The sequence below is a fragment of the Siniperca chuatsi genome, linkage group LG13, assembly GCF_020085105.1.
Source record: "Siniperca chuatsi isolate FFG_IHB_CAS linkage group LG13, ASM2008510v1, whole genome shotgun sequence".
Taxonomy (NCBI): Eukaryota; Metazoa; Chordata; class Actinopteri; order Centrarchiformes; family Sinipercidae; genus Siniperca; species Siniperca chuatsi.
The window spans coordinates 7,477,102-7,491,072 of NC_058054.1; the positions used below are offsets into that span (position 1 = coordinate 7,477,102).

The 13,971-nt window shown below is 40.2% G+C and overlaps 1 protein-coding gene across 2 annotated transcripts in view; it reads right to left on the reverse strand.

Annotated features, from left to right (window-relative positions):
* Positions 1–13,389, reverse strand: part of usp33 (ubiquitin specific peptidase 33) — a 21,655-nt gene extending 8,266 nt beyond the window's left edge. For both annotated transcript variants that reach the window (XM_044219864.1, XM_044219863.1), the window contains exons 1-9: positions 13,206–13,389; positions 9,811–9,909; positions 9,400–9,453; positions 9,213–9,275; positions 4,675–4,824; positions 4,322–4,430; positions 2,805–2,874; positions 1,396–1,509; positions 1,069–1,147 (exon numbers count right to left, since the gene is read on the reverse strand). In XM_044219864.1, the coding sequence (XP_044075799.1) occupies positions 1,069–1,147; positions 1,396–1,509; positions 2,805–2,874; positions 4,322–4,430; positions 4,675–4,824; positions 9,213–9,275; positions 9,400–9,453; positions 9,811–9,894 (723 nt within the window). In that variant the 5' untranslated portion in view covers positions 9,895–9,909; positions 13,206–13,389. The remainder of the gene's footprint in view (positions 1–1,068; positions 1,148–1,395; positions 1,510–2,804; positions 2,875–4,321; positions 4,431–4,674; positions 4,825–9,212; positions 9,276–9,399; positions 9,454–9,810; positions 9,910–13,205) is intronic.
* Between the last annotated feature and the right edge of the window lie 582 nt (positions 13,390–13,971).

Sequence of the window (13,971 nt, forward strand, 5' to 3'; positions counted from 1 at the left end):
CAACAAAGCTTTCCCAAAGCTAATTTTTTTTCCAAATTACAAATAACAACCACTTCACCTCCTTGTTTATCCCAATTCTGCATCACACAATCTGAAACCAAATGCTCATGAATGTGTAATCAAACTTAATGAACCTCAGACATTCAATCTCCCTCTCAAGCCAAATGAACTGTCCTCTCCCAGGACCTGGAATGTTAACTTTATTCATAGCAATGCTAATTCCAAGGCTGTGCAGCCCAGCATGGTGTGACAAATGAATATTCCTCAGCTAACTCCTCTAAACAAACAAAACACTGGCAAGCCAAGAGGAAACAGGCCCTTTTATCATTTCACCATTCAGGCTTATAAATCCTCTATTTACAGACACTGGACAAAGACAAGACGTGCTTCAGTAAAAAGTCTTTTGAAATCCTTTATATCTATAAACACATAAATATTTTCTTTCAAGCACCACCTGGAATCAAATCAAGCAATTTACCTTAAGGTTTAATGTGTCAGATTTAGAAGAAGAAGAATGAGAAGCTCTGAGTTAGTAATTGCAAGGCAGAGGATTCAGTTTATCTGGCTGAGTGATTTGAGCTGGAGCTAATGTAATTCTCTAAAGGAATGAGCTTTAAGGGATATGGAGTAAAAGAGAAAAAGGAGAGACTGTATAAGATCTGGGACAACTTTATAGTCTGGGCATCAGACCCATAATAATCCCAGCTCAGCACAAATTCAATCTTAAAGAGAAAAGGTTTAGTGGCCTATTACTGTATATCACAGTCATTTATTATAAAAGGCAGAGAAATATAATGCATTATCCACACATTTCTGAAGACATTTTGAGACACACATTACTACAAAGATGATAATATTTCACTAACTGTATTTTGGATTCATATTTACTCAAGGTAAAAGCAAAAAATCCTCCTGTTTAGGTCACAACAGTTGATTACTTTTCAACATATAAATGAAACTAAGTCGCAAACATATTGTTGAGTATATCTCCAACTGTGAAGAGTGTCTCCATGTTTTATTTACATAATGAATGTGCGCGCATTTATTTCACCATCTGCAATGACCCACCTGCTGAGAATATCCTCTAAACATGGGGTTTATGGCTTTGATCCCCTGGAACAAGTTGGTTGGGACCACGTAGGAGGGTCTGCAATGTGACAAAACACAGCCTGCTTAACAAGTTTTGTAATACCCAATATCACAATAATGTCTTGTGTGATGTAGAATTTGAAATTAAGATTAGCTGCAACAGAAATGTGTGTGAGTTTAACGGCAAAGTTACAGTACTATCATTCTGGAGTCCTATTCTGGGTAAATAATGAAAGTGACCACTGGATTATGAAATCAACTGTGGCTTATGGGCAAGCTTATATGCTCTTTCGAGTCAACACCTACCTGTTCTTGTGCCACAGGTCTGACACTAGTTTCTGATAGCTTTTGCAGAGTGCAGGCTTCTTGTCCGTCCTCACCATGCCGCCGCATTCAAGAAAGAACTGTGTCAAGGGCGGGCTGCAGTGGAAAGAGGGATACATATATCATATGTGGGCACAAAGCAAGCTTTTACTGAATATCTGCCCCTTGACAGATTGATTACTATTACCAAAAAGCTTGTAATGCGGTGGCTAATTCTCCAAAACCTCCATATAATTCTCAATAAGTCTAAGATAAAGCAGAAAATGGCAAATAGAAGTTTAAGGTCAGCACTTCTACATAATGCTGTCTTCTGCCTGTATTTTTGATTAATTTTATTTCATTAAAGTCATATTTCACTCGTAGAGTAATATCACAAATTCCCAGAGGTACTGTCTCATGCAAGAAAACGACCCATGCAGCTGAAAGTTGAAGGACACCGGAAATAGCTGAAAAGAAAAACAGCTGTGGGGATTTTATTTGATGGATACAGAGTGGACAGGAATTTGCAAGAAAGAGACAAACTACTGAATGAATAAGGCATGGAGTGTTCCCTTCCCTTGGCAGGAGAAAAATCCTTCGAACTGAATAATGACCCGACAGTAACTGAAAGAAGCAGTGCTCACACAAACAGACATTAAAGCAAAGTTTCAGAAAAGGTCCCTCTTTCCGCAGCTGCGTGACTCAGTTCCTCCTATTTTTGAAATGTGATTTAGATTGCAAATTTTGACCCACATCTTTTCCCATTTTGACTTGTATCCAGACTAGGCATCATCAGTTTAATTTAAAAATTTACCAGCCCCTGGGTAGACAGTATTAGAAAGGAGGAAAGGGTTTCCTGTGCTTTGCTGTTCCATGAAAAATAAAATAAAAAGTAAGAGGTACAAAAGTACAAAGCCTCAGGCTCTGCAGTTTAAGTGACCACACCAACAATTCAATCATAAAGAATGAATCGGAAGGATCGGAAATTCAATAAACAATAAAAAATGCAGCCGACTGGGAGAGGAACAGCAAAGGGAGACACATAAAAATAAATGGTGAGAAAAGAAAAGAGAAGAGGAGAGGAGGAGGAGGAGCAGCAGAAAAGGTTGGGAAAGAGTTGGTGTTCATTTGTAACACAAGACCCTACAGGGAACTACAAATGGCCATTTCTTCCATCTCAAATGGTGCACTGCAGCAATTTTCACTCAGCCATCACTCTCCCAAATGAGCATAGTCATGGTTGTTTTTTCACAGTCAAAAGAACCAGGCAGGCAGTGAATAAAACAGCAAATGGCTACTGAAAAGAAGCATGTTGAAAGTGTGAATAGTGAGTGGAAAGGGCAAAGTCAGAGAGGTGATGTGGAGTAGACAGGTAGATGCGGGGACAGAAGGCAGGTTAACAGCGGTCTCACCAGTTGGACAGGGCCTGGAGGGCAGCGTTCATGTAGCAGGTGTTGCCGATGTTTTTCAGTCCTGTCAGGCCTGAGGGAGACAGAACACACCAGGGAAATTAAAACAAGCCACTCATCAAATGCTTGTAAATTTTGATGGCAGCCAGAAAGCCTCTACATTGTTATAAAGACCCATTCCATTTCTAAGATTCATATTTTACAGGAGGAGCAAAAAAAAAAAAGTGGCAACCTGGTGTATTTTAAATCAGCTACTGTGGCCAATGGACTCAAATGTTATCTTCATTTTCTGACTAAAACAGAGACAGCTGATTCATCTTATACAAGGGTTTTCAAAGTCTGACACTGTGGGCCCCCCTCAGACAAAAATTAACTTAACGTTTATTTGCCCTTGGAAAGTGTAAGTCACACTGAATCTAAAAATATGTGTATCATGTCTGTGTGTTCAGATTTGACTGAGTTATGATTCCGAAATGTGACCAGCCTACTCTGAGGAGGACATTCGTCTTACAGAGCTTATTTACGCCACCTCCTGATCATATGATCTGTATGTGTGACAAAAATAACCAAGGAAGTGACTGGTGCCAATGCCCGAGCTGCACCACATGAGGTTTAACATAACATATGCCATTTGGTGGAGCCTGTGTGTGTCTCACAGCACTGAGTGAAAACATTATTTGCATTGGTGGCTCCATTGGGACTGAAGCACTCAGCACTGAAGTGTGCTAGGCTCAACTTACTGAGCTACACAGGAGCGGCCTGTAGTCCTGTGTGTGTCTGGCCCCGTCGGTGCTAGTCGGCCCTCATCAGCGGCTACTTGTAACAAAACTGTTTCAGATTCACAGTTGTGTGTAAATCGTTGGCTAGTTTGTTTTGTTTGTCTTCGAATGATGTTTTGGATGTTGGCTATAGTTATTGTGGTGTGTTCAAGTACAACAACGACAGAAGACTTGACGCGGAGTGAGGCCACACATCAGCTGGTGTTCGTCAGCCCTGGTACTTTGAAGTCTGCTTGGTGTGTAAGAGTCTTTAGAAGCCCGGTTTGAGGTTTAACCTCAAATCATCCATGCAATGTTCCTTTTTTAAATTTCGTCATACTTGGATTGAGAGCTGTTAAATTTTAAAATTGTTGTCGGCTCACTGACTTTAAAAGTATATGTATATATATTTTAATCATTAAAATTATAATCTGGGCAAGAAACATGTTTCTACTGCAGCAGCACTGTAACTGTAGATTAGAACATTTTAGCTGATATTTGTGGGAACAACTAGCATTGTGTTAACACAGCATTTCTGCGATTGAATTAATAAACAGTTTCTCTAGTGACAGATGAACATTTTTGTTTGACTGTCAAACAGTACAAATGCAATATTTGAGTAGATTGTGTAAACATTATTGTAGTTGTCAGATTTCTGTCAATATAATGAGTCAAACTGCTTGTAATACATCATTTTGACTGACAAAATAAATTCGTAAAATTAACTAATTATTCGTGTCATTCATTTTGTGGTAAGCTGACCTCTGGCACGCATGTCATCCTCCTCTTCTGTCTCCATGTCCAGGTCTTCACAGCCTCCATTAGGGGGCACTCTCAGGGAGGTTGGGCTCCCAGGGGCCCTGCTGTTATCCTGGAGCGAACAGCACAACATACAGAGATGTCATCGTAAAACTCTTATCTAGTAAATGAATAACCAAATACAATTTGACTGACAGTTAACTGTCAACAAGATAGACTGGTGGAAATTGTTATCGTACAGTTCTGCCAGTATGACAGGAAGCACGTAGCTATGTAACTAAGCGATTATGCAGTAAACCAAACTGTAAAGACAATAAAACAGGATGGTATAGGTGTGAGGGGGACCTGGCTCTTACCTGCCCAGCATTCTGTGGAGAGGAGAGGGGTTTGCTGTTGGCGTGGGGAGAGTGAGGACCTAGTTTACGCTCCAGGAAAACCTCCTTGCCGCAGGCGTAGCACCACACTCGAAGCGTGGTCAGGTTTACTGTAAGGTTGTGCCTCGTCTCCTGCACACAAAGTTGTTCAAGAAAAAAGATTTTGTGAATAGACATATCAGACTGTATAAACAGAGTGAAATAAGAAGACAATGTTAATATTTATCCATGAACAGCTGATAAAGCACATGTGCACTTTCTTATCTTATTTCTGCTTCTTAATCTTCAACACAATCTACCAATCAACATCTCACAGACAATCAACAGGCTGCTTTTGCTCTTATATAACAAATATAGGTGAGCCTGCTGGCGGCTAGGCCTGCCTAATCTAAGGTATACAAACTAAACTTTTATGGAAAATTCTGGCATAGCTAACAGTCCAGCTGAACAAAATGTTCAAGCATAATGCAAGTTTTCAGCCCAAATAAGGTCAAATCAGATCCTACCTCCTTTTGTCCTATTAATAACAATCTATTACTATTGTCCAGCATTATTGACAATATTGATTTAGTAGTTTAAAAGAAAATATACAGAAAACTACAGACAGGTGCACAAAAGGACTGAAACTCAGAAAACCAAATGGGGAAATCTGCAACACATCTTAACCCCACCTGCAATCAGACCAATTACAGTGCAAACAAAAACTGACTACAAGTAGTACAATTTTTCTCTTATTTGTAGGTAAAATTGACGTCTACAGTCAAGTAAACAATGTATTAAAGCTGAAGTTAACAAATATTTTATTGAATAATCTACCGATTACTGTTAATTAATCATTTGGTCTATAAAATGTCAGAAAATGGTGAAAAAGGCCCACCTCAATTTCCTATTTTACACTGTCAAACTGCTTGTTTTGTCCAGCCAGAAGTCCAAAACCCAAAGATATTCAGTTTATCATCACACAAGACAAAGAAAAGTTGCAAATCCTCACAATTGCAAAGCTGAAACTACGTCAGTTTTGGCATTTGTACTTGAAAAATGACTTAACGGTACTCAGTATACTCAAAACCTATCAATGTTTTTATTTTACTTTTTATTTAAAAAGTATATTCCCGAGAAGCAGTTATTCAACACTACCACTCACTTACTCACTTGAACAAAATCAACCTCATTACCCTCCCAAGTATGAAAACAAAGGCTAAAATATCAACGTGTTTAACATTTTATTTTCAAGATCTTGGACACTGCTGAATGTCTCAGGTTACAGGTTTAGGTAGAGGCAGAGCGGGGGTTGCAGCAGGGCAGACTTGCTGCTGTGGAAACATGGCCGAGTTCTGCTGACCCAGTGCTGCTCTGACAAACACCAGCAGCCTGGCAGGTCGACAGGAGACTGAACGTGAGCAGCAGGCGAGCAGCAGACCCTGCATTATTCATCAGGGCTGCATTAGCCTTCACGCAGCGGGGCAGAGCAGAGCTGGCAGAGGGGGCACACCAGACTGAGCACAGCCATGAAAGTCCCTAGCTTAAATAATTTATGAAGGAAAGTATACCAGGTAGGGCATTAATAACAAGCTGGATTTATAGAGCTTAGCGGATGTTTTTACCAGCCCACATAATGTTTTGTATTACAATTAACAGCTTTGTAGCTTTTATAGTGATCATTTGTTATGTTAGCTTACTTCTAGTCTGCTAAAAAGTTCAACATAATACCTTAAAAAAAACAACATTGTATTCAAGCGAAACAAATCCTGAGTGCTCCTTCCACACACACTCACACACTAAGGAGCCCCCTAAAGCTCATGGTGAGAATTTTATTTTGAGGAATACTTTTGCATTCTCTCGCAATATGTTTTGCGTTACCTCAAAATATTTTGTGTTCACTCGCAATAAATTTTGCATTACCTTGAAAAACTTTCTTCCATTCCTTCTGAGCCATATGTCTATATTTAATGGAAGGTATGAGGAGATTCTCAAGTTAATGCATTTAGCATTGTTTATGGTCACCTCACCTTATATGATGTCCATTGCAAAGAAGTTATCAGATACAACATTATCAAACTTCTGGGTAGGAGCCGTATGTATAAGGAACATCAAATATGCTCCACACTTGTGCAAGTGTGTGTCCCTGTGCAAAAACGCAAAAAGCTTTCCAACTTGCGTTGGTCCACATTCCTGATGTATCTCTGCAAGAGGTCCAATGCTGTCTGCTCTTTCTGTGACAGAACAACAGACTCTGTTCAGCATTTCAGTCGCCTTCTTTTTTGTTGCTTTTTTTTTGACTCATAGAAATACAGCACATTAGCTTTATGAGGTAGATTCAACTGCACATCTGTAATTCTGCCTCTGGAGACGTCTCCTCTTCCTCAGTGAAACCCCTCTGGGGTCCAGTACAGTACAGAGTACAGTACTGAGTGAAACCGACAGCATCCTGCAGATTAACATACTGCTTTCTTCTGGAGAGACCTCTTGATCTAAGAATTTGTTTAATTTTACTTTCACTAATTACATAACCTTGCATGCCTATTAAGCAGTCATACTATATCAGCATACTTAATGTCCAATTCAAAGTAAAATTCAATGAGCTGATATACTGTTGCGTTGCACTGGGAGCAGCTGAGCGGAAACAAATGCCTCAGCAGGGATGGAAGAAAGAAAGTACTGAGAGGTAACGCAAAAGTATTTTGAGAGAACGCAAAACATATTAGTCCTCAAAAAAATTCTCGCCGTGACCTTTAGGTGGCTCTGTACACAATGAATAATACTATATGTTATGTAAAACCTGAGTCTGAGCGTGTCAGCAATTCATATTATGCTCACAAATACTCACTAAACACTGCAAAACATTTGTGCTGTTGCAGCACCAGCTTTGATTCAACATCTGCTTCAGATGTTGATTAAGAAGCAGGTTGGGTCTGGTTTTGTCTGCAAAGTAATGTCAAGTGTCCTCTCTAGCCCTCAGCATTCAAGACACTGCTGACCGAAATCAATTCTATTGCCACTATTCTTCTCAGGGACTCTGCATTATTTGTACAAATGCATGTAAAACTGCTTAAGAAACTGATCTGGTATTTTATTATTATTATCAAAACCTGTGATAACCTTCCAATCCTTTATCTGCAATATGAAGAAGGATTTCCGAAGTACACACTGATGAAGGCCGGATGGCCGAAAACGTTTTGTATATTGCTAGACGGATGATTAAGTAAACTCACTGAATGACATATTTCTGAGTGCAACCCTCTCTTCTTGGATTTTCAAAGTTTACCATTGCTTGAATTTGCTTGAGTAGTCCTTTTTAGTGCATAAAGATGTTTGAAATATAATCTACATGTAAATACTAATTATGTGTCCCATTTGGTTATCAAACGTACACACAGAAGTGGAGCTTCAGCTTCTGAAATTAGCTAATCTGGCTGCAACTTCTAACTCAGCACTTTGAAACAGTCACTCATGTTTACTCGCAGTATAGTTTGACTAGCAGAGGCCCTCATTCTCATATAGAACTTCATCTGATCTGATCCAACAGCAGTCTCCCATTGCATAGTCAAGAGATTAAAATGTTTTCCTCCCCTCAGGGCCTCCAAAGCACTAATTAAGCATGGCCTTCTTTCTTACAAGACTTAAAGATGGCTTCCACTGAAAAAACACCAAAGGCAAGCTGCACAGACAGATGTACTGGATAAGCGGACGGATATAAAATCAATTGGTGATATCATTTAAAATCAGTCAGCTAATATTACATTTCTTTACCAGCACGCTCTACATCCAAAATAAAGTCTTTCATCTGGGTGGAGGGCTCTGCTTTTGAAGAGGTTTGCACATGAACAGGCCCTTTCTGGACAATGGTTTGAGCAGCTATGCGGATACTAATAGGCAGAGCAAATTACATGTTTGCTTTCATATTCCTCATTCTAACCCCACTTGGCCCTGGCGTGCTGGAAGAAAAGCTTTAGTCAACACTGGGAACACCAGAGGCTGAGTAAAGCTTCAGAGCAGCGAGGAGAGATACTGTAACCATGGAACTGACAGTACTACTGAATCTCCCCCACTTCCCTTAGGGATGGCAATTAATAATGGATGATCCACTGCTGAAATTGCACTGAATGTGGAGGTGTAGGCAGACGGAGCTGGCTTGACAGTTTTTAACAATTTGTGCATTTCAAAAGCTAAAAGATGCACGTGCGTGCTCTTAGATCAAGGAGAGAAAAGTGTTAAAAATAAAGCTGTGTTGGTGGCAGTTTTATTCCAAGTCATGGCTCATGGGACTCTGAAGTGGTACTCCTGTCCTGTCCTGCCATATGTGCCTCCTCTGCTTCTCTACCGGTTACATCTTTTTTTTCAATTCTACATCACAGTCAAGACTTCCTCCCTTTCAGTCACATCCCTTCTTCTCTCTTTCGAGTTCAAGTTCATTTTATTACCACACAGCTAGGTTGGTGGAATTAATCTCAGTACACGCATTAATTTATAAATATTTCCCTGCTGAAAGGCATCAATCGGTAAGGTCTGAGGTCTCTCACCTGCGAGTGCACAGTGCTGTGGTCAGTGTGAGATTCTCCACAGCCTACATATGCACAGCCATTCTGGAGAGAAAAGCAAACAGAGGATGCAGATGTTTCTTGGTGAGAAACACAGTGCTGTATTTTAAACCGTCAAATCAACATTTTTTCTTTTTTTTTTTTTATTTCCTGGTGAGCATTGTCTTACCTCCAAACACGCCCACAAATTTGGTCCTCCAACTTTACAGTCTTGGCATTGGCCCTAGAAAAATACGAGACAGTCAGGTTAGAGTCACGTTTTAAGATGAAAATCAACGAGACAGGAAAAAAAGTTCAATAACAGACAGAAAAACTGAAAAATAAGGCTTTGAATGCAGCCTTGGTAAAGTGGTAAAGGGTTTCTGCAGGGTTCACCAAGCTAAAGACTTTTTAATACCACATATAATGCAATTTAATACCTGTTTCACGATCATAGCCAACAAGTATGAAAGTATGATGAAAATACTGTCACTACTGCTAGCTACTGTAGCTAGCAGCAGTGACAGTGTTTGCTACATGACAAAAATGTGGTAAGTTATGAGTAGGGCAGTGGACAGGGTTATGATGGAGGGTCACTCACATGGGATTTCTGAATGAGTTCCTCCTTGGTGATCTCCCCCACGCAGTCCAGGTGGGGGCAGTCGCAGCTGGACGCCGGCGGCATCACTCACCCACAGGTCTGAGAGAGACAGAGGAGCGAGAGAGAGAGATGGAGGACAAAACACAACATTCAGTACGCAACTTTCATTTTAAGTCAGGTTACTACCTGAGTTCCTATTTATAAAACAGTGCAGGACTTCTTGTTTTAAAAGATGTGGGGTTTATCGACCCCACATCTGCTACTTGATAGAGTAATAGGAGAAAAGAACAGTATAGAAGACAAGTAAAACATTCAGGCTACTGTAACCTGAATCACCACCACGCAACGTAAGATTTTCCATGCCTGCATGACTGACAAATTCTTCTTATTTTCAGCCACTGATACACCAAGCAGCACATTACGCCACAGCTGTCAACAACTCGTGAGGAACAAGCAGTGTCTGAATGCCGTCGCCATAATTGATTTTAGTGCTGACGATGCAGAAAAAAGCAGAGACTATTAGACAAGTTAGAACAAGTCTTTGGCAAACACTGCCCAAATTACTCACTTCTGCTAATCACCAATGCTCAACCAGTGAATGTAAAAACATCTATCTATCTATTTTCATGTTAACTCAGTGACTTCATTATTTCCCACAACAGCACGGTATAAAAGGATGGATTTTGGTCCACAAAAGCCTGTCTCTGGGGCTGAACCCCATACAAGTACAATACTACACCCTTTCTGGCAAGTCAATTTATATACTCCTACCATTTATACCTTTAAAAATACAATCATCAGGTCTTTGTAGTGGCGGACAAGAGCTTTTTCCCTGTCTCTACAGGGATGATCCGTTCATTATGTTACCTTAACTGTCTGTAACTATTGATTGTTCAGAAGACGCAATTAAAATTCTGATAATACATGAAGTGTTATAACTGTGCTGACCAGCTTTGTAACACACTGACAATGTGTGTCACCCCAATTAATTAATTGAATGGGAGAAAAACCCCTTCCAAACCTTGCATCAGATTACCTCAGGATTTCTAGTGTAGTTTGAACTGAGGATGAATTGGCACAAATTTGTTCCTATCATAAATTACTTTATACCTGTATGATGGACTCCTGCTGTACATTCATTGTCCAGTGTGTAAGAAAAGAGGAAGATCGGCAGCTACCCAACAAGTTGTACAAGCCATGTACAGTGGGATGACAGGAAACCACTGGAGGTTTCTTATATCAGGCTTCTTGAGAAGGCCACAGCCCCATCTCCCCCACAAATGGAAGCAAGGCTCATAAACTGACTCAGATGTCCCTTAGGGGAGCAGGGGATTCGCTTGTAGTTACAGAGGACATGGGTTACACAGGGCCTGTCTACCAAGAGTCCTGCATTTGAAGAACTGCTGCATCATAAAGCAAACTGCAGAAATCATTTCTCTTAAGAAAGTGAAAGCATTCACTCTGCTGCGTAAAATAAATATTAATATACCAGCAAATGTATTCCAGGATTCACTACAGCTGTTAATATTTAACTCTTTATCTATACTGTCTTAAATATGTAATAGCGCTCATAAAAAAGATTGATCGTAATGACTTTTTTTTTTGTCTTGTTGAGCAACTTTCTCTGGCTGCAAAGGCCTCTTCAGACCTCAAACTTGTGATGGCAATATGTCTGTCACCCACAAGACACCACATCACTGAATGTGTGACCACTTTGCCCGTGGCAAGGCTACAAAGCGTGGACCTTTTAGAGGTCGCACATTGACATTCAGGCTTTCAAGGAGTGTTCAGGTGTCAATGGCATGATGGCAGCAGAGCCCAGCCCACAGCTCTCTACTGTGCTGCACATGAGACAGCACATTTAAACCACTCCAACATGGTAAAAAAAACACTTGCCCTGAGTGTCACAGCATACACCAGCCTTCTTCAGACCTAAGATGCACAGCTTTGGCTTGCCAACAAACATATAAGACAGCTGACAAGAGCAAATGTATGAGGAAAAGCACACAAGACATCACACCAATTGATTTTTTGCTTGTTCATGGTTGATTGTGATATGAAATGTGATTATTTGTGTTGATTCAGGGGTCCACTAATGCTGCTTGACGACATTACTCTGCCGTGCAAAGAGGTGGATGCAAACACACCATGTATCCTAACAACAGGTCAAGTGGGAGATAAGCATGAACACAGGAAGAAGCTGAGCATCAGTTGAGTTCATGTTCAGTCTTGTACAAGTCAATATGCCTGTTTCCTCGCCTCATCAATGCTCCCTGTGAGTCCATTTAATAATCAAAATGGTTTACATAATGTAGAGTAAATCCAAACAAACTGATATGAGACAAGGTCAGCTACAGTTATATTTGTGTAACAGGCTCCTATAATTGGCCTGAACCTGACCTGTGGCGCTCAAATGAACAAACTCACTGTGCCTCCAACAGTAAACACTCACTATTACAGCTAATAGTTAATAACCAGGAAAATCCAATTAGCCGGTGGTTTCACTGTCAAGCCCTCGGCGATTACGCAAGGCTGGTGAAAGAAAGAATATATCTGTCCTCACTCTTTCACCAACACAAACCATCTTCACCCTATGACTGTCTTCACAACCAGCATAATTATTATCCAGAAGGTTTAATTCTGCACAAAGAGGTGCTACAGTTTGGGTGGGGCGTAGACACAAACCAGGCAGTGCACATGAAACCGATGTTGCCAGATTCCCTGTTCCTATGGCTAATTATGACGCTATATAATAATCTGTTAACACTGCAGGGCACAACGTTAGTAAACTTAATTACCCTAATAACACAGTTTAGCAAGCAGACCATCCACTAAAGGGTAACGTTAACATTAGTCATTGTGTTGAAAACGTAACGTTACCTAGCAGTTAATGTTAGCTAGGTATGGAGTGCGATATCTTTAGCTAACTAGCTACCAACTTATTTCGGCCAGGATTTCAGCTAAGCAGCCAATTTAGTCTGTGTTGGATAAAGACAGCGTACTTTACAGAGAAGTGTGGCTTTAGCCTCGTCCCCTGCTCAAATTGAGCTGTCAACCCCAGGCGAGGCGCTGACAGCGTCACAGGCTGACTAGCAACCTTTCGCTGTTAGCATTAGCCTCTTGGTCATCAAATAATTGGTCATCAAATTAATCTTTTGCTTTGCAAGCTAGCCACAACACTTGTACTAGCGGAAAAAGCAAACAGTGGATAGATTTAGCCACATAAGATATTGTAGGCGTTAGATGATTTGCTACTGATAACCATCTCGCTAGTAACATGCTCGCTAATGTTAGCCAGCTAACGCTCCTGTATTACAAGATCACCGACGATCCCACAGTGACCAGTCGGCAGCAGCTAGCTAGCATTCAGCAATAACGTTAGCTTCGATCCTTACCTGCACGATAAAAATAAACGACGTTTCTCAGGTAGATCCGCTTGTACTTGATGCGTAAGACACAGATTCAGTCTGTATTTACAGACATATTTCAAAGGGCAATCCCTCACATTAACGATAACCGCTCCTGTCGCTCGGCGTGGTTGCTAACGTTACAGCTGTCTCCGCCCCTTTCTGGTTTAAAAAAAAAACATATAAACCCTCCCCATCCTACTGTAAACATTACACTGGATTTTTACGTTTGTGCCCTTTATACTTTAACAGCATTATATTTGTATAGTATCACAATTAGCCCAATATTAGCAACCATTAATTAGCTTGTCTTACAAATGTTGTTACCAGTAGCAATGAAATACTAGCGTGACAAGACATGCTTGGCAGAGTTGTATTAAATAACAATGTGACTGATATGAATTAGTCTAATAGCTTCTGCAAAATGGTTACTTCCTAAATTAAGGATAATTGGGCTGAAATTAGTAAAAGCAATATAAACCCATCCCAAGCGCCATCTAGCGTGTAGCAATACCCTCTACATAAATGTAACGAAACAATCCTGTGTCATCCCTTTAACATCAAAATGTGTTTTGTGAGATAGACAATATCATTTTAGGTGTGTTTCAGACTTGGGATTGATATTATTCCCTTTCTCTGTTTTTTAGTGATATGTATTTAAAAAATATTTAATTTATTTGTAAATTGCCCCCCCAAAAAAATACTCATAAAGTCATGGTAAGTCAAAATGATGAGATGGGAAGTCATAATTTTG